Below are 17,156 nucleotides of genomic sequence, written 5' to 3'. Positions count from 1 at the left end.
GTGTACAAATAGTTGTGAAGAGTGTTTTTATTTTTTTGCCCTGGCTAAAAAAAAAACGCAGGCAGAAATGTAAAGACGGTTTGCAAAGGCTATATGGATACATGCAAAATAGGACATAAAAAGTTGTTTCTATAAAACCTTCGTACGACTTGCTCTTGCCCTCTAACCTTATTACTCAATTTTTGCGACGTCAAAATTTCGCGATTTTGAGATTGCGATATTTCGCGACACTTTATTTTCGCGATTTTCCTATTTTCGTAAAAAACAGATCACTTTATTTTCGCGATTTTGGGATAATAAATCAAGCAAAAAAAGTGGAATTAAAATGTGCTGTAATCATCAAAACTGAAACAATTTATAACAAGAGATGCGTGGGCTAAATGTAGTTTCATAAAAATCTATAAATACAAGTCCAACTCAACCCCTTACCGTACTATATGTATAGATGACTAAATAGACAAGGTGCTTCCATAAAGCTTATTAAACGGCCAATATTCCCCCAAAGGCTTCTTGTGTACTCACTTAATTTTTATTTATTTTCGCGAATCTTTTAAATTCGCGAAATTAAAGTGACGCAAAAATTAAGCGAAATAGAGTACTAGGGACTGGCTACCAGTCTGAAGGGAAAATCGATGTTCCAGTTTCAATTTCAATGCAGGGCCGTAGGGTGGGGTGGGGTGGGGGTGGGTCACTGGGGCCACGTGCTCCCTTAATATTAAAAAAAATTATAAGGAAATGACCAGCAGGGGCGTGGCTGTGCCCCCCCTAATAATTCTAGGCCTGCTAGAACCATGCAACCATGCACCAAGCTTTCCAGCTAGCACCTGACCTATTTTTGGTGCCTCCCTCCCCCATGGTGCTCTATTCGGGTTATTCCCCAAATACTACGTTGGCGTCATGAGCTGGTAAGGATCTCCCTGTGTTCATCCCAAAATCCATCTCCTATGATATCAGTGTGTAGTGTCGTAACTTTACGCCGAATTCTTTTCTTTTTGTCTGTGGTATTTTCTTCTGTGCTTGCTTCATTTTTCTGAAACAAAAAAGGATCATGACCATTCAATTATAAGCATGTAATTGGCCTGATATTAACTTAGATACTGCAAAAGATCCCCAACTATAAGCGTTATATACACTAGCATTTGAGAATCTTGTAGCTGTTTTAGGGATCAAAAATACCCAGCGCCAATACCGGAAACGGAAGAGATTTTAAAAGTCCCTCTATGAAGGCCAATCCTAGGAGAAACAAAAGGGAATAAGCCCAAGGGGAATTTTTAGAGCTTTTGCGATATTTATTTTAGGAGTTATCCTAAGGATGCAAATGGAAAGGGCAACAAGGGTTTTTTTACTGACAGGATTATTTTCTTATGCCGTTCTTTAGCGTGACTGCCAAAGCCATTTCTGTGTTTGATTCGGCAAGAGCTTGCCACTCAAGAATCACGTGATCTCTATGTGCAAGTTGCGATGGGAAACCGCGTGAATGAAGTTCAAGTAATAGTAGGGTCTACACAATAATTACCATTTAGGCCGTTAGCCAGGCGCTTACCCAGGATTAGCTGGGGGGAGGGGGGAGTCATAGGTATCAAATGGAAAAAGAATAGTACTTGAAGATTCCTTAATAAGAAATGACCCACTTTTTGGCCGCCAGAAATGTGCACGCGTCTGATAGCGACCTATTCGCGACACAGATACGGTTCAAAAATTGTTCACAAATACTTCCATGTTACCATTTTGTTAGGTGAGTTTAGAAATAAACAAACTCCAAAAATTGTCTTGGCGACTACAGCCAAGATGAGTTCAACTTAAGAATCTTCGCGGCCAAGTGGAAACGAAACTCAACTAAAAAGTCGATAATATTGGAGACATGTGGGATATATCATAATTATACATCTATTTACATTCTTTTCCTGCATATTTATAGAAATTTCGCATTACTTGAAGTTGATGGGTTTACCTATTGATTTATTGTAAATCGAGTCATAACCACAAACAAACGTTAGTCTCGTAAATTCAATGTTTAAAGTTATAACCCAATGTATTATTGTACCATTCATCCATTTGAATGTGGCTCAATGTTCTCATTGTGTCCGTCCTTAGCGTGTTAGTCGCTGGTGTAAAATACGACAGAATGCAGCGCACCATTAAAAGTACTCGCTAGATCATCCGTCAGTAAGCACAATTGATAACTGCCTTTCTTAATATAGAAACTACGTTGTCCTGCACTCTTTGATAGTCCGGCTATCGGTCCTTGCACAAAATCCTTCCCACTTAGTTCCCTAGCTATTCCCTCAGATATTATTCTATTGCCACTTCTGCATCCACTGACTATTCGCCCCCATTTTTCTTCCTTGTCTTGTCCCCTCAGGTCCACGTGATTTTGTTCATTTAAAATGTTCTGCTTTATTCTGTATACCAGAACTGCGCATTTCCCGCTCCCGCCCCCTCTACTGAATCCCCATTTCTTCGCTTCGTCAAAGTTGTTGTTCAAGTAGAATCCACGAGACACGCTAAAGTCAAGTCGCGGGCGGCATTTTTCGAGGAGGATTCCATATCGTAAGATCGACTGAGCGCTCATGTGGTTCGTCCCATGGTAGAAGAGACGGTGATCCTCCTCCAATAGACCATCAGGAAACTGAAGCTCGTTCTGCAAATGATGGGCATTCGTCTCCTTCCCGTGCGAATCGAGGTTGATCATCATAACATTAGGCAAGTTCTGATTGCAGTCTCTGGAGTACGAAAACCATACGTTAATTTGGCTCTCTTCATACGGAAATCTTGGCAGGTTGTTGGGTTGGATTTGCAAGGTTAACAATTGGAACAGCTCAAGGGCCCATAAAAGGGACCCTGTGTCGTCTTGCTTAAGGTTCCATGCATTCATTGCAGCTTTGAGCAGCTTACTCTTCAGATTTCCACTTTCGGAATCTTCGCCTTGTCGCTTGAACTTATCAAAATCCAAGACGTATTCAGGCTTTGAAGACAGCACAACTCTACCTTCAATCATATCTGTTATGTCTGTTGATATACTATGCTCTAAATATCAATTGGAAAGCGATGAAGGGCTAAAAATTATACCCGAGCGGTTTTCAATGTTCTCTGTCTATCTTGTCAGACTGTTGTTATTTGAAGTGAACAGCCCGAAGACCTGAGCAGGTGTGACATTATTCAAAGTATCTCCCAGCTAAAAATCTCCTTAGCCAATCAGTTGCGTTCTTCAAGCACTCAACCTTTGCCCCTTACACACTAAAAACATTTCGATTCACTGGGCAATGTAAATCCACAGAGACACGACCTGGATTTTGAATGATCGTGAAACAGTCAATCGTAGAAAGCAGGCGGAATTTACTGGATAATCATTGCTACAAAAAAGTTGATTTGCATCAAGAGAAAAAAAGTACCCCGATCTCAGTTGCTGTTTAGAGTTTGTTTCTCTCGAGATAGATGCTTGCAGCCGCACCGTGCAAATGCTTGATGTAGTTTGCACTCCTTATTCGATTTCGCATGGGGTTTCGTCAATAGATATGTTTATCGACATTTACTGATTATATCCAAAAGCGGAATACTAATAAACGACTCCAGTCATTGAATAAAGGCGCGGTTTCCTAGAATGAAGGAACCCAATACTTTATTGTTGCGTTATTATGATGCACAGGATTGGTCGAATGCGGTGATCCACTGTGACCCTAGCCTGCTTTGCATGCACTACAAACAACAGGCTGTCGGTGAAATTATTGGTCTTCATAGCGCGGAGTCCAGAGCTAAGCAATATGAGGATTCAGCTGAAATTCGTTTTAAGGACATAGTAGTAATAATAACGCCATAGTTCGCCAAGGAATCCATTTAGAAACAAATGCTTGATAGTCCGATCTCTTTTTTAGTGATTTTCTTTGCCCATTTTGTCCGCACGACTTCGCACACTCCTCATTTTACCGAGAGCTGCAGGGCAGACATTTCTTTGTCTCAAGTAGGGCTTTTCATCATTGCAATTTGCCTTGAGCGTAAACAGAGCAGAAGGACAAACACAGCATACCAAAATCAAAACTTTTATTCGTCAATATTTCTAGCGTCATGTAACAGCAGGGAAAGGACTTAGACAGATTTATCTCTGGCATTATACATACATATTCCTATAAAAATTTTCTACAGTTGCTTCGCCTTGATTTAAACAACAAGAGCACACTTGCTTGATCTGCGCAAATTACAACTAATAACTATGAGCTAAAAAGTGGATAGCCAGTACGAGTGACACGCCAAGACGGACTCTCAGCTTATACCCGCTATGATAGGGCATTAGAAATGCCAACTTCTAAAATAATTATATTTACTAAAACCTCAAACTTAGCAATGTACAAAAAAAAGATAAAGATTTCTGACTTATTCTGAAATAATTCTTCACTCTAGTACATCCACCAAAAATGTATTGGTAAGGCGTATTCTCGATTTCTCTTCTGGACAACATTTAACGGCGCATGAGCGAATTAAATTTGATGATATTTCGGTAATATATTTTAACGTCGCACTGTGATCACTATACTATCGATATTTCCACAAGGGCCCTTCCACAAGTCCAAGTCTAAGGAACCTGATCAAAGCTAGCCCCTAAGTGCGCTAAGTGTTAGTAGTGAGTTTTTTAGTTTGATTGCAGTGGCCGATCATAAAAAATAGCCAACACCAGGTCATCTTGTATTTTCTCGGCGAACTCATCACTCCTTATGCAACATTGGTAGGAGCCATCGGCTTCCTCAACTATTAGTTCACCTTCGCTTGTCGAACTGCGCACTTTTGCAACGGGGCCTTCGATAACATCGTACTGTCGCATCTGTTTTCGAAGATTTGCGTCCGCTCGCCCGCGCCTGAAACTAGACACGATTTCCTCCCATAACTGTCGGTTGCTCTTAAGATCTAATACGCGCGCTGTCTCCATCGACTCTTTTGGAACGCGAAACACCAAAACTGCTGGCTTCCTCGTCTGATACATGGCAAAGGCTTCGCTTTGCTTAAAGTCATTTGAAAGATAAAACCCTGAACCATCACTAAAATCTCTCTTCGCATGGCCAAAGTCTACGTATATCCCTGATTTTATAATGTCATCTGCGCTTCTGTGATCAGTCCCATGAAAGCGCAAAACACAAGAAGGGTCTTCTAATTCAGATAACGTGTGGTTAACAAATTCCTCTCCTTCAATCTCATTACTAACTCGAATGTTGAGGACATTAAACTTCTGTTGCACAAGGGAAAATGATCTGTTTGGGATGTTATGAAATGGGAATCTTGGTAATGGCCCAAGGAACTGCTCCTCTAAAAACACAAGGTTCGGGTTGAATTTGAATTCATCCTCGACATAACGTAGGACAAGCTCGACCGGATCTACATGATAACGTAAAGTTTGCGCGCGCCGCAAGATGGTCTCGACTGCGCGACTATTCTCGCGAAAACCCACCCTTACTAAATCCTCTTTAGTAAGAACATCACGACCAACCATCATTTCCTCCAAATCGTCCTTAAGATACATCAAAGTCCATTCTGAAAGTGTCTGATGATCCCTATATGTTTCTGAAACCGAGTCCAGTCGATCGAGGAAGTTAAGCGATAGTCCAAGCGCATGGCATAATTGGGGTTTAGAATCGTTAAAACGCCTTTCGTCCTTGTCTAAGAGGAATTGATCGAATTCGATATCAGTCATACTTTTACTGACCAGCTCTAGTTGATTGTTCAAAACAGTCTGCAGTTTGGCGATCTTAATTTCGACTTCCATATTACACTCTTCCTGATCTGAAAGAAAGCATTCAAAATGGCGCACGACTTCTTGTGTACGAATAAGGTATCCCTTCAAAGATTGAAACAGAGTTTCGTCATCTTCACGAGAAATTATCCCCAAGAAATTTTCAAGTAAAAATGAACAATTAAATAGATCGTGAACGAGCTTTGTCTTTATCATTTGAAACGGCACGAACACTCCTTGACGACATAAGATTTCGAATGGTGTTGGTGTCATTGGGGTAGACAACACTCCCTGTGAATCCCTCAAAACATTTTCGGCTTCCTCTTTTAAAAACTTCGCCTTCCATGCGTCCAACCTTTCTTTTGCTTTTTGAATAGAAGCCTCCAAGTCGTTTCCAGCATCCGCAGGTGATCCAAAATCCTTAACGTTCTCCGAGATCTGTTCTTCCTGTTCTAGAAAATGTTCGTCGCTAGACATAGTTTTCCGCAATGGAACACTGCCTGCCTCGCGATTTTCGACAGAGCTTTCAAGGTGTTCCTTGAAAAGACGAGGAAGGACAATATCATAAGTTGTTCTAAGAGGTTGCGCCATCCTTTAAGAATAACGAAATAATCTTTGTTCCGGAGAAAACAGAAAACAGGGGTTCGCAAGGGAAAGGATTTTTCAGTTTGCGTTTCACCACGATAGCGACACAACATGCTTTAACGCTTGCCACGACATCACATCTGTCTACTCTGTTATGTTCACGACCAATCGGATTCACTTTCGTATATAAGCGAGCCAATCATATTCCGTGAATCTAATCTGGGGTCATACTGTCATGGTGTAACATCTAAAGCATTTTTGGTTGGTTTAACTCGTGACTCATGTCTCGTAATAGTTCCATGTATGATTGAACTAATGTATAATTGAACTATTTCAAACTGAACTGAACTGAATTTCAAAGTAAAGTGTGAAGACTCTATAGAGAAAACATCTAGGTGCGCTCCGTCACAGTTAAAATATTCTTGGTTTCAATGGACCTCCTGTTACCAAGGATTCCGTTTGTGTATTCAACTATGATTTCACCGTAATCATTTTTTTAAAGCGCGATTTTAGAAAAAAGATAAAAGGTGGAAATAGAACGTACGAGAGAGTGCCCTACAACGCCGTCATTATTTTACTAGCATTATATAATCAAACCAGTTGCATTTTGTGACTGGGCTACCACAGGTATCCCAGTAATTAGCGCCATCTGGCGAATGCACACCCTAATCCCTGAGAGCGCACACAAAAAGGCGCGAAAAAAAAATTAGCGTTCACAAGAGATCTGGCAGTGAAAAAAAATATACAACAGAGTATGGATTACTTACCCCCATTTTTTAAAAAAATAATCATATAATTTACCATATAACTTATTCACCACTATCAACTAAAAAAATAATTTCATCACATCTTTCACTACCAACAACGCTATCAACATCATCAAACATAAATACCAACATCACCAAAAACGTCACCATAAACACTAGCACCACCATGATCATCATCACCATAACATCACCACCATTAACACCATCGCCATCACCATCATCATTACTATCACCATCATAATCACGACCATCAACACCACCATCATCATCATCATCATCATCACCATCACCATCAACACCATCACCATCACCATCACCATCACCATCAACACCATCACCATCACCATCACCATCACCATCAACACCATCATCATCACCACCATCATCATCACCACCACCATCATCACCACAATCACTATCATCACCATCACCATCATCACCAACACCACCACCATCAACACCATCATCACCACCACCATCACCATCATCACCATCACCACCACCATCACCACTCAAGAATCACGTGATCTCTAAGTGCAAGTTGCCTATTGTGGATTATCATCTTGGGAAACCGCGTGAATGAGATTCAAGTAATAGTAGGGTCTGCACAATAATCACCATTTAGGCCGTTACCCAGGATTGGCTGAGGGGGAGGAGGCAGTCATAGGTATCAAATGGAAAAAGCATAGTACTTGAACATTCCTTAATAAGAAATGACCCACTTTTTGACCGACAAAAATATAGCGTCCTAGTCGCGACACAGATCCAGTTCAAAGGTTGTTCAAAAATACTTCCATGTTGCCATTTTGTTAGGCGAGTTTAGAAATAAACAAACTCCAAAAATTGTCTTGGCGACTACTGCCAAGATGAGTTCAACTTAAGAATCTTCGCGGCCAAGTGGAAACGCGGCTTGTATTGACTAAAGTATGAATTTGCGATTTAGTGGGGAGCATTGAAAGACGAATCCCCCCATCCACCCCTCTCCAGCACACACACACACCCTAAAAGCTGAGAGCGTGCCTTTTGCTGCCATACCTACACTTGCTATTGGCAGCATTCTTCCACATTCTCCCTCTTACACACAGCACACGACCTTTCGACTCATAACTAAAACTCAAATTAACTCCAAAAAATCGATAATATTGGAGACATATTGGAGACATACGATATGCGGTATATGTCATAATAATACATCTATTTACATTCTTTTCCTGTACATTTATAGAAATTTCGCATTACTTGAAGGTTCCATCTAGGTTGATGGGTTTACCTATTGATTCATTGTAAATTGAGTCTAAAACCACAAACAAACGTTAGTCTCGTAAATTCAATGTTTAAAGCGATAACCCAATGTACCAATGTACCATTCATCCATTTGAATGTGGCTCAATGTTCTCATTGTGTCCGTCCTTAGCGTGTTAGTCCCTGGTGTAAAATACGACAGAATGCAGCGCACAATCAAAAGTACTCGCTAGGTCATCCGACAGTATGCACAATTGATAACTGCCTTCCTTAATATGGATACTATATCCTCCTGCCCTCTTTGATAGTCCGGCTATCGGTCCTTGCACAAAATCCTTTCTTTTTAGTTCCTTAGATATTTTTCTATCGCCATTTCTGCACCCTTTGACAATTCGCCTCCATTCTTCTTCTTGTTCTGTCCCTGTCAGGTCCACGTGATTTTGTCTATTTAAAATGTTCTGCTTTATTCTGAATACCAGAACTGCGCATTTCCCTCTCCCGCCCCCTCTACTGAATCCCCATTCCTCCGCTTCGTCAAAGTTGTTGTTCAAGTAGAATCCACGAGACACGCTAAAGTCAAGTTGCGGGCGGCATTTGTCGAGGTCGATTCCATCTCGTAAGATCGACTGAGCGCTCATGTGGTTCGTCCCATGGTAGAAGAGACGGTGATCCCTCTCCAATAGACCATCAGGAAACTGAAGCTCGTTCTGCAAATGATGGGTATTCGTCTCCTTCCCGTGCGAATCGAGGTTGATCATCATAACATTAGGCAAGTTCTGATTGCAGTCTCTGGAGTACGAAAACCATACGTTAATTTGGCTCTCTTGATACGGAAATCTTGGCAGGTTGTTGGGTTGGATTTGCAAGGTTAACAATTGGAACAGCTCCAGGGCCCATAAAAGGGACCCTTTGTCGTCTTGCTTAAGGTTCCATGCATCCATTGCAGCTTTGAGCAGCTTACTCTTCAGATTTCCACTTTCGGAAGCTTCGCCTTGTCGCGTAAACTCATCAAAATCCAAGACGTATTCAGGCTTTGAAGACAGCACAACTCTCCCCTCAATAACTTCAATCATATTTCAGTTGGTATACTATGTTCTAAATATCAACTGTATACCCGAGCGATTTTCAATGCTATCTGTCTATCTTGTCAGACTGTTGCTGTTATTTGAAGCGCACAACCCGAAGACCTGAGCGTGTGACATTATTCAAAAAATCCCCCAGCTAAGAATCTCCTTAACCAATCAGTGGTAATCTTCAAGCACTCACCCTTTGCCCCTTACACACTAAAACATTTCGGTTCACTCGGCGAAGTAAATCCACAGAGACAAGAGCTGTATTTTGAATGATCGTGAAACAGTCAATGTTAAACAGGAGCCGGAATTTACTCGATAATCAATGTTACAAAAAGTTGCTTTGCATCAAGAGAAAAGAAGAACCCCGATCTCGGTTTCTGTTTCTCTCGAGATAGATGGTTGCAGTCGCACCGTTTGTACTCCTTATTTAATTTCGCATGGAATTTCGTCAATAAATAGGTTTATCGAAGTTTATTGATTATATCCAAAAGCGGCATACTTATAACCGACGCCAATCAAGGCGCGGTTTCCTAGAATGAAGGAACCCAATACTTTATTGTTGCGTTATTATGATGCACAGGATTGGTCGAATGCGGTGATCCACTGTGACCCTAGCCTGCTTTGCATGCACTACAAACAACAGGCTGTCGGTGAAATTATTGGTCTTCATAGCGCGGAGTCCAGAGCTAAGCAATATGAGGATTCAGCTGAAATTCGTTTTAAGGACATAGTAGTAATAATAACGCCATAGTTCGCCAAGGAATCCATTTAGAAACAAATGCTTGATAGTCCGATCTCTTTTTTAGTGATTTTCTTTGCCCATTTTGTCCGCACGACTTCGCACACTCCTCATTTTACCGAGAGCTGCAGGGCAGACATTTCTTTGTCTCAAGTAGGGCTTTTCATCATTGCAATTTGCCTTGAGCGTAAACAGAGCAGAAGGACAAACACAGCATACCAAAATCAAAACTTTTATTCGTCAATATTTCTAGCGTCATGTAACGGCAGAAAAAGGACTTGCAGATTTATCTCTGGCATTATACATACATATTCCTATAAAAATGTTCTACAGTTGCTTCGCCTTGATTTTAACAACAAGAGCACACTTGCTTGATCTGCGCAAATTACAACTAATAACTGTGAGCTAAAAAGTGGATAGCCAGTACGAGTGACACGCCAAGACGGACTCTCAGCTTATACCCGCTATGATAGGGCATTAGAAATGCCAACTTCTAAAATAATTATATTTACTAAAACCTCAAACTTAGGAATTTACAAAAAAAAAAGATAAAGATTTCTGACTTATTCTGAAATAATTCTTCACTCTAGTACATCCACCAGAAAGGTATTGGTAAGGCGTATTCTCGACTTCTCTTCTGGACAACATTTAACGGCGAATTAGTGAATTAAATTTGATGATATTTCGGTTATATTTTTTAACGTCGCACTGTGATCACTATACTATCGATATTTCCACAAGGGCCCTTCCACAAGTCCAAGTCTAAGGAACCTGATCAAAGCTAGCCCCTAAGTGCGCTAAGTGTTAGTAGTGAGTTTTTTAGTTTGATTGCAGTGGCCGATCATAAAAAATAGCCAACACCAGGTCATCTTGTATTTTCTCGGCGAACTCATCACTCCTTATGCAACATTGGTAGGAGCCATCGGCTTCCTCAACTATTAGTTCACCTTCGCTTGTCGAACTGCGCACTTTTGCAACGGGGCCTTCGATAACATCGTACTGTCGCATCTGTTTTCGAAGATTTGCGTCCGCTCGCCCGCGCCTGAAACTAGACACGATTTCCTCCCATAACTGTCGGTTGCTCTTGAGATCTAATACGCGCGCTGTCTCCATCGACTCTTTTGGAACGCGAAACACCAAAACTGCTGGCTTCCTCGTCTGATACATGGCAAAGGCTTCGCTTTGCTTAAAGTCATTTGAAAGATAAAACCCTGAACCATCACTAAAATCTCTCTTCGCATGGCCAAAGTCTACGTATATCCCTGATTTTATAATGTCAACTGCGCTTCTGTGATCAGTCCCATGAAAGCGCAAAACACAAGAAGGGTCTTCTAATTCAGATAACGTGCGGTTAACAAAATCCTCTCCTTCAATCTCATTACTAACTCGAATGTTGAGGACATTAAACTTCTGTTGCACAAGGGAAAATGATCTGTTTGGGATGTTATGAAATGGGAATCTTGGTAATGGCCAAAGGAACTGCTCCTCTGAAAACACAAGGTTCGGGTTGAATTTGAATTCATCCTCGACATAACGTAGGACAAGCTCGACCGGATCTACATGATAACGTAAAGTTTGCGCGCGCCGCAAGATGGTCTCGACTGCGCGACTATTCTCGCGAAAACCCACCCTTACTAAATCCTCTTTAGTAAGAACATCACGACCAACCATCATTTCCTCCAAATCGTCCTTAAGATACATCAAAGTCCATTCTGAAAGTGTCTGATGATCCCTATATGTTTCTGAAACCGAGTCCAGTCGATCGAGGAAGTTAAGCGATAGTCCAAGCGCATGGCATAATTGGGGTTTAGAATCGTTAAAACGCCTTTCGTCCTTGTCAAGAGGAATTGATCGAATTCGATATCAGTCATACTTTCACTGACCAGCTCTAGCTGATTGTTCAAAACAGTCTGCAGTTTGTCGATCATAGTTTCGACTTCCATATTACTCTCTTCCTGATCTGAAAGAAAGCATTTAAAATGGCGCGAGACTTCCTGTGCTCCAATAAGGTATCCCTTCAAAGATTGAAACAGAGTTTCGTCATCTTCACGAGAAATTATCCACAAGAAATTTTCAAGTAAAAATGAACAATTAAATAGATCGTGAACGAGCTCTGTCTTTCTCATTTGAAGCGGCACGAACACTCCTTGACGACATAAGATTTCGGATGGTGTTGGTGTCATTGGGGTAGACAACACTCCCTGTGAACCCCTTAAAACGCTTTCGGCTTCCTCTTTTAAAAACTTCGCCTTCCATGCGTCCAACCTTTCTTTTGCTTTTTGAATAGAAGCCTCCAAGTCGTTTCCTGTATCCGCGGATGATCCAAAATCCTCAACGTTCTCCGAGATCTGTTCTTTCTGTTCTAGAAAATGTCCGTCGCTAGACATAGTTTTCCGCAATGGAACACTGCCTGCCTCGCGATTTTCGACAGAGCTTTCACCGTAATCAGTTTTTTAAAGCGCGATTTTAGAAAAAGATAAAAGGTGGAAATAGTACGAACGTACGAGAGAGTGCCCTACAACGCAATATACTATTATAACTTATTCACCACTATCAACTAAAAAAATCATTTCATCACATCTTTCAGTACCAGCAACGCTATCATCACCATCAACATAAATACCAACATCACCACCATAGTCACCATAAACCATAATCATCATCACTATCACCACCATCACCATCACCACCATCACCATCACCATCACCATCACCATCACCATCACCATCACCATCACCATCACCATCACCATCACCATCACCATCACCATCACCATCACCATCACCATCACCATCACCATCATCGCCACCATCACCATCACCATCACCATCACCATCACCATCACCATCACCATCACCATCACCATCACCATCACCATCACCATCACCATCACCAGCACCAAGATCACCATCACCATCACCATCACTGCTACCATCACCATCACCATCACCATCACCATCACCATCACCATCACCATCACCATCACCATCACCATCACCATCACCATCACCATCACCATCACCATCACCACCACCACCATCACCATCACCATCACCATCACCATCACCATCACCACCATCACCACCATCACCATCACTATCACCATTATCACTTCCACCACCACCATCATCATCACTACAATAACCATCATCATCATTATCACTAACATAATCAACACCACTAACAAAAATGTGATCATCACAATCTAAAAAGCATCCTTGCTGCCTCCATTGTATCAATTATCAATTCTAGCTATGCCTCACCTGCACCCAAATAAGGATGCTTCCCTTTCTGTAAAGCTCTGGTTCATTGTTGTAGTTTACGTCAAATTCAGAGAACAACAATTCATTCTTGTCACTTGAAACTGTCCCCTGAGAAGAAACAACATCATAGCTTTGTTTATCATAACAGAAATACACATTATTCAAATTAAGGAAATAACATAATTGTAAGGGCTGAAGCTAACAGGGAGAAGGTGACCAAATTTGGCAAAAGACATGTGAGTGAAATAGTACCTGAGCAAATAGAGGGAACAACCTATGTATGCTGATGAATGCCGCACCCCATCTTGTCTCTTTATAATAATGTAGGATGGGAATCTCTACTTGGGCTGATATTTAAAGGATTTATTATTACCATTTTTACTACCATCTTTTTCTACAATCTTTTTGGTACTGTGCAATAGGCAGAACATCTATTTGTACTCACACAGAGCCTCTCTTCTGCCTTTGTTTGTGTCACCCCCCCTTGATTCACAAGGCACCAGAAACATGTGTTGTAAAGATTATTGATATGACCTGTAATAAAAACAAAAAACGAACGATATTTATGCAAAGAAACGTAAGTAATCATTTTTCTTGTGGCATGAAAAGGAAAGAGCTACCCTTAAAAGAAGGCTATCATTTTACACTCCCTCATAATACCTAGCCGCACAAAACATCCATTTCCATTGGCTAGTTCGAGCAGCCTGGATAATTTCAACCAAATATCATTACTCAAGTGTTGGACATTGAATGTTCAATTATAAACAATAGCAAAGGAGTGGATGACCAAGATTCTTCAACCGTTTTAACTTCCCCTCCTCAGGCTTTCCAGGAATCTCTGCAGGCCTCTGTAAATGGCATGGTCGTCATGTTAGCCCATTCTGTAAATGAGCCTTGTATCATACAGTTACTGAAAACCCTTATAACTCAAACTTCAAAAACATTTATAAAAACATTCTCAAGTTATCAGGATCCAAACTATTGGGTTTCATTTGGCCTCCCCAATTCTACACTGTGAACCTCCCCTTCCCTCCCCTTTCTTGTCACTTCTCTGGCAGATTCTCTGATTTATCTTCTGGCCTTTCTTATGATTTATAAAGGACAACTAATATTAAGTTTCCTAACACTGAATAAGCAAATTGGCCAAAATTTAGTTAGTGTGACATAAAATAAAATTTGGCAAAAAATCCAAATTGTGTATAAAATGTATCAATTGTGTGTATAGAATTTATCAAGTGCTTACAGTCTGCCTGGCGCCAGCTCAAGTAGTCTCTGAGATTCTTATCACTCGGATAGAGAACAACTCTGCCGTCAAACATTGGTGGGTATAGGAGGTGCTGATCAGTGAAGAAAGATGCCCAATGGAATACATATGTCGCCGCAAACAGAGACACAACATTGGTGATCAGCTTACTGCAAACATAAAATGAGACTCACAAACTGCATGGAATAAAGAGAGGTGAGCTACTGATCTTTTGTAAATTATAGCAGCGGGAGGCAATGTAAGTAGCTGTGACTCTGCCTTTAGGCATGGTCCATAGTATTGATGACATTAAAAAGTATTATCATGTTTGATAAGAACACCTAAACATAAACAGAATATTATGTATATATATAATTCTTATAACCTTGCTCAGAGCCGTAGCAGGCCAGGTAATATGGGGGGGGGGGGGGGCACAATACAGGAACATTAAGAAAATATTGGGTCATTTCATTATAATTTTTAAAACTATTTGGGGGGCACATGCCCATGTGCACCACCCCCTGCTACGGCCCCACCCCCGGCAACTTTTTTAATTGTTTATTAACAGTGATCATTGATACAACAAAAAATATATTAAATGTGTTCAACCATACCTTACTCTTCTGCTGAACTGTGTTGTGTTTTTCCTAAACACAAAACTATGGAAAAATCAATCATCAGTCATCATCATATGCATCAATCCTCAGTCATCATCATATGTATCAATCATCAGTCATCACCATATGCATAAACCATCAGTCATCATCATATGCATCAATCATCAGTCACCATCAAATACATCAATCATATTATGATTGACCTGAGAAATTTTGAAATATTGGTGGAAATTTTGCTTAGCATTTTTTTTAAATATTAGTGTTATTATTGTTATTATACATGTTATTATTAACTATAAAATAGGGCACAGAATTAAGGAGACCAGTAGACCAGAATAAAATCCCAAAAAATCTGGAAAACCTGACATAACATAACTACTGTTTAAGATACAAAGCAGCAATGTTCATTTCTCTGGGTCATGACTTAGGGGTTACTAATAAGGGTAGGCACAGGAGGTGTGTAGACACCCTTCAAGAAGACCAATCACACTGCTATTTTATGCTTCTGCTAAATGGCAAGTCACACAAAGCATCCATTTCCATCTGCTAATTCAAGCGAGTAAACAAGATATTTTCAATCAAATATGCTCAAATGTATACCAGATTTCATTGTTAGATTGTTATTTTGAAGTTTCCTTGCAAATTAACCGCTGTACTTTCAATGATAAACAATAACAAAGGCGTGGGTGGGTGGCTGACATTCTTTAAGCCATCACTACAAAACATATTGTAATATTATGTACATGTGGAATCAGGGGTGGCCCAGTATGTTAGCACATAAGCGTATAGGGCCTCTCACCTCTGCTGAAATGGGTTTGATTCCCGGTCGAGACATGGGTAGTATCCTTCTGTTTCTCTGAATTTGACTTGTTGAATGTATGAGCTTACTAGAAGCTTGTGTTCCTCAATTCCTGGATGGGCTATTTCTAATGTGTATTTGGATTTTAAATGTAAGAGCGTCAAGTTTATAGGATGCTCTAGAACGCATTACTTAATTTATTACTTTAATAATATATATTGTTTGTACATCCCCTTTGAAAGTTTTGGCTATGCTTTGACTATCACACTTTTTTTCCTCAAGTGCAGGATATTTCTGAACTTATCATCATGATCACAAGAGATGCTATCACAATGGCTATTGCCTCGTATAGTATAATGCTCACCTATATTCGTCACTCTGCCCATAGCAGATGACAATATCCCCAAACTCAGTCATGACGGCTTCTGCACATTTATTCATGAGCCCAAGTCCCCTAGGATCGTTGGGCTTTTTGAATCCATGGCTGTCAGAAAACCTGTGAATCATACAATGGAAATAAATCATAAAATAAAAGTTAAAAAAAAACCTATTCTAAAAACAAAAATCTTTGGAAAATTTATGAGATTATTCCTAATTGAATGAGAAAAATATGTAAACATGTGGCAAGTCCATTGTAAAGCTAATCTAAAAATGTTAAAAATAAGTGTGCACCGGGCCGACTTTGTGTGTCGTATTTGATGAAGACCCGAGTCTATAACATCTGACTCTGCGTAACACATTTTTGGTATCTGATCTGACCGAAGCTATTGGCAGGGAACACTTTCTGGATCCAAAACATATCAAGTGCTCGACACCATGGGCTTTTACCAAAAGATCATTCAAATATCATATAAAACGGAAAGAACACACCAACCTGTGGAAGTTCCGTCCGTCTACGCGCACAACAATCCAGCAGTTAGGAAGACATGCGTCATTTTGCTCAAACTTTCGCACATATTCGTACTTGCTTTTAGCCATAATAGGGTGCGAAGAAATGTAACAAAACAGCACGATTCTTTAGCGATAACACTTCACTCAAACTCACACGGCGTGCTTGCTTTGTCCGCCATTTTGAAAATATGTAACCTAGCCTTTATTGAGCTAAAATCTA

The 17,156-nt window shown here is 40.4% G+C and overlaps 4 protein-coding genes across 5 annotated transcripts; all 4 read right to left on the bottom strand.

The window, feature by feature from the left end:
• Positions 1 to 11: 11 nt before the first annotated feature.
• Positions 12 to 17,129, bottom strand: LOC5520254 (probable tRNA(His) guanylyltransferase). Of its 2 annotated transcripts, none has more exons than XM_001639965.3 (7): positions 16,920 to 17,129; positions 16,410 to 16,541; positions 15,244 to 15,288; positions 14,630 to 14,799; positions 13,832 to 13,920; positions 13,387 to 13,494; positions 12 to 1,030 (listed from the first exon to the last, which is right to left on the bottom strand). In XM_001639965.3, exons 1-7 carry the CDS (start codon positions 17,021 to 17,023, stop codon positions 896 to 898), a joined length of 783 nt encoding a protein of 260 aa, XP_001640015.1. In that variant the 5' UTR covers positions 17,024 to 17,129; the 3' UTR covers positions 12 to 895. The 2 variants fall into 2 exon arrangements, with proteins under 2 accessions (XP_001640015.1, XP_048576085.1); XM_048720128.1 differs by lacking the exon at positions 12 to 1,030 and adding an exon at positions 11,242 to 11,609.
• Positions 1,939 to 3,590, bottom strand: LOC116603672. The gene has a single exon (XM_032365239.2). It carries the CDS (start codon positions 2,996 to 2,998, stop codon positions 2,099 to 2,101), a length of 900 nt encoding a protein of 299 aa, XP_032221130.1. The 5' UTR covers positions 2,999 to 3,590; the 3' UTR covers positions 1,939 to 2,098.
• Positions 4,024 to 6,457, bottom strand: LOC116603668. The gene has a single exon (XM_032365236.2). The coding sequence runs from the start codon at positions 6,305 to 6,307 to the stop codon at positions 4,625 to 4,627; it is 1,683 nt and encodes a 560-aa protein (XP_032221127.1). The 5' UTR covers positions 6,308 to 6,457; the 3' UTR covers positions 4,024 to 4,624.
• LOC116603673 lies at positions 8,188 to 10,924 on the bottom strand. The gene has a single exon (XM_032365240.2). It carries the CDS (start codon positions 9,381 to 9,383, stop codon positions 8,487 to 8,489), a length of 897 nt encoding a protein of 298 aa, XP_032221131.2. The 5' UTR covers positions 9,384 to 10,924; the 3' UTR covers positions 8,188 to 8,486.
• Positions 17,130 to 17,156: the final 27 nt, after the last annotated feature.

This window comes from Nematostella vectensis, chromosome 12 (assembly GCF_932526225.1).
Source record: "Nematostella vectensis chromosome 12, jaNemVect1.1, whole genome shotgun sequence".
Taxonomy (NCBI): domain Eukaryota; kingdom Metazoa; phylum Cnidaria; class Anthozoa; order Actiniaria; family Edwardsiidae; genus Nematostella; species Nematostella vectensis.
The sequence above is the reverse complement of the archived record's forward strand: the minus strand, read 5'-3'. Positions and strand labels throughout refer to the sequence as shown.

What these genes read in the sequence shown, in the direction of transcription:
- LOC5520254 (XM_048720128.1), bottom strand. Translation starts at nt 17,023, where the DNA reads ATGGCTAAAAGCAAGTACGAATATGTGCGAAAGTTTGAGCAAAATGAC. An exon ending in GACGGACGGAACTTCCACAG is followed by an intron (nt 16,542 to 16,919) that starts GTTGGTGTGTTC and finishes TATGATTCACAG; the next exon opens with GTTTTCTGACAGCCATGGAT. An exon ending in GCATCCTTATTTGGGTGCAG is followed by an intron (nt 11,610 to 13,386) that starts GTGAGGCATAGC and finishes TTGTGTTTTCAG; the next exon opens with AGGAGCAGTTCCTTTGGCCA.
- LOC116603672 (XM_032365239.2), bottom strand. Translation starts at nt 2,998, where the DNA reads ATGATTGAAGGTAGAGTTGTGCTGTCTTCAAAGCCTGAATACGTCTTG.
- LOC116603668 (XM_032365236.2), bottom strand. Translation starts at nt 6,307, where the DNA reads ATGGCGCAACCTCTTAGAACAACTTATGATATTGTCCTTCCTCGTCTT.
- LOC116603673 (XM_032365240.2), bottom strand. Translation starts at nt 9,383, where the DNA reads ATGATTGAAGTTATTGAGGGGAGAGTTGTGCTGTCTTCAAAGCCTGAA.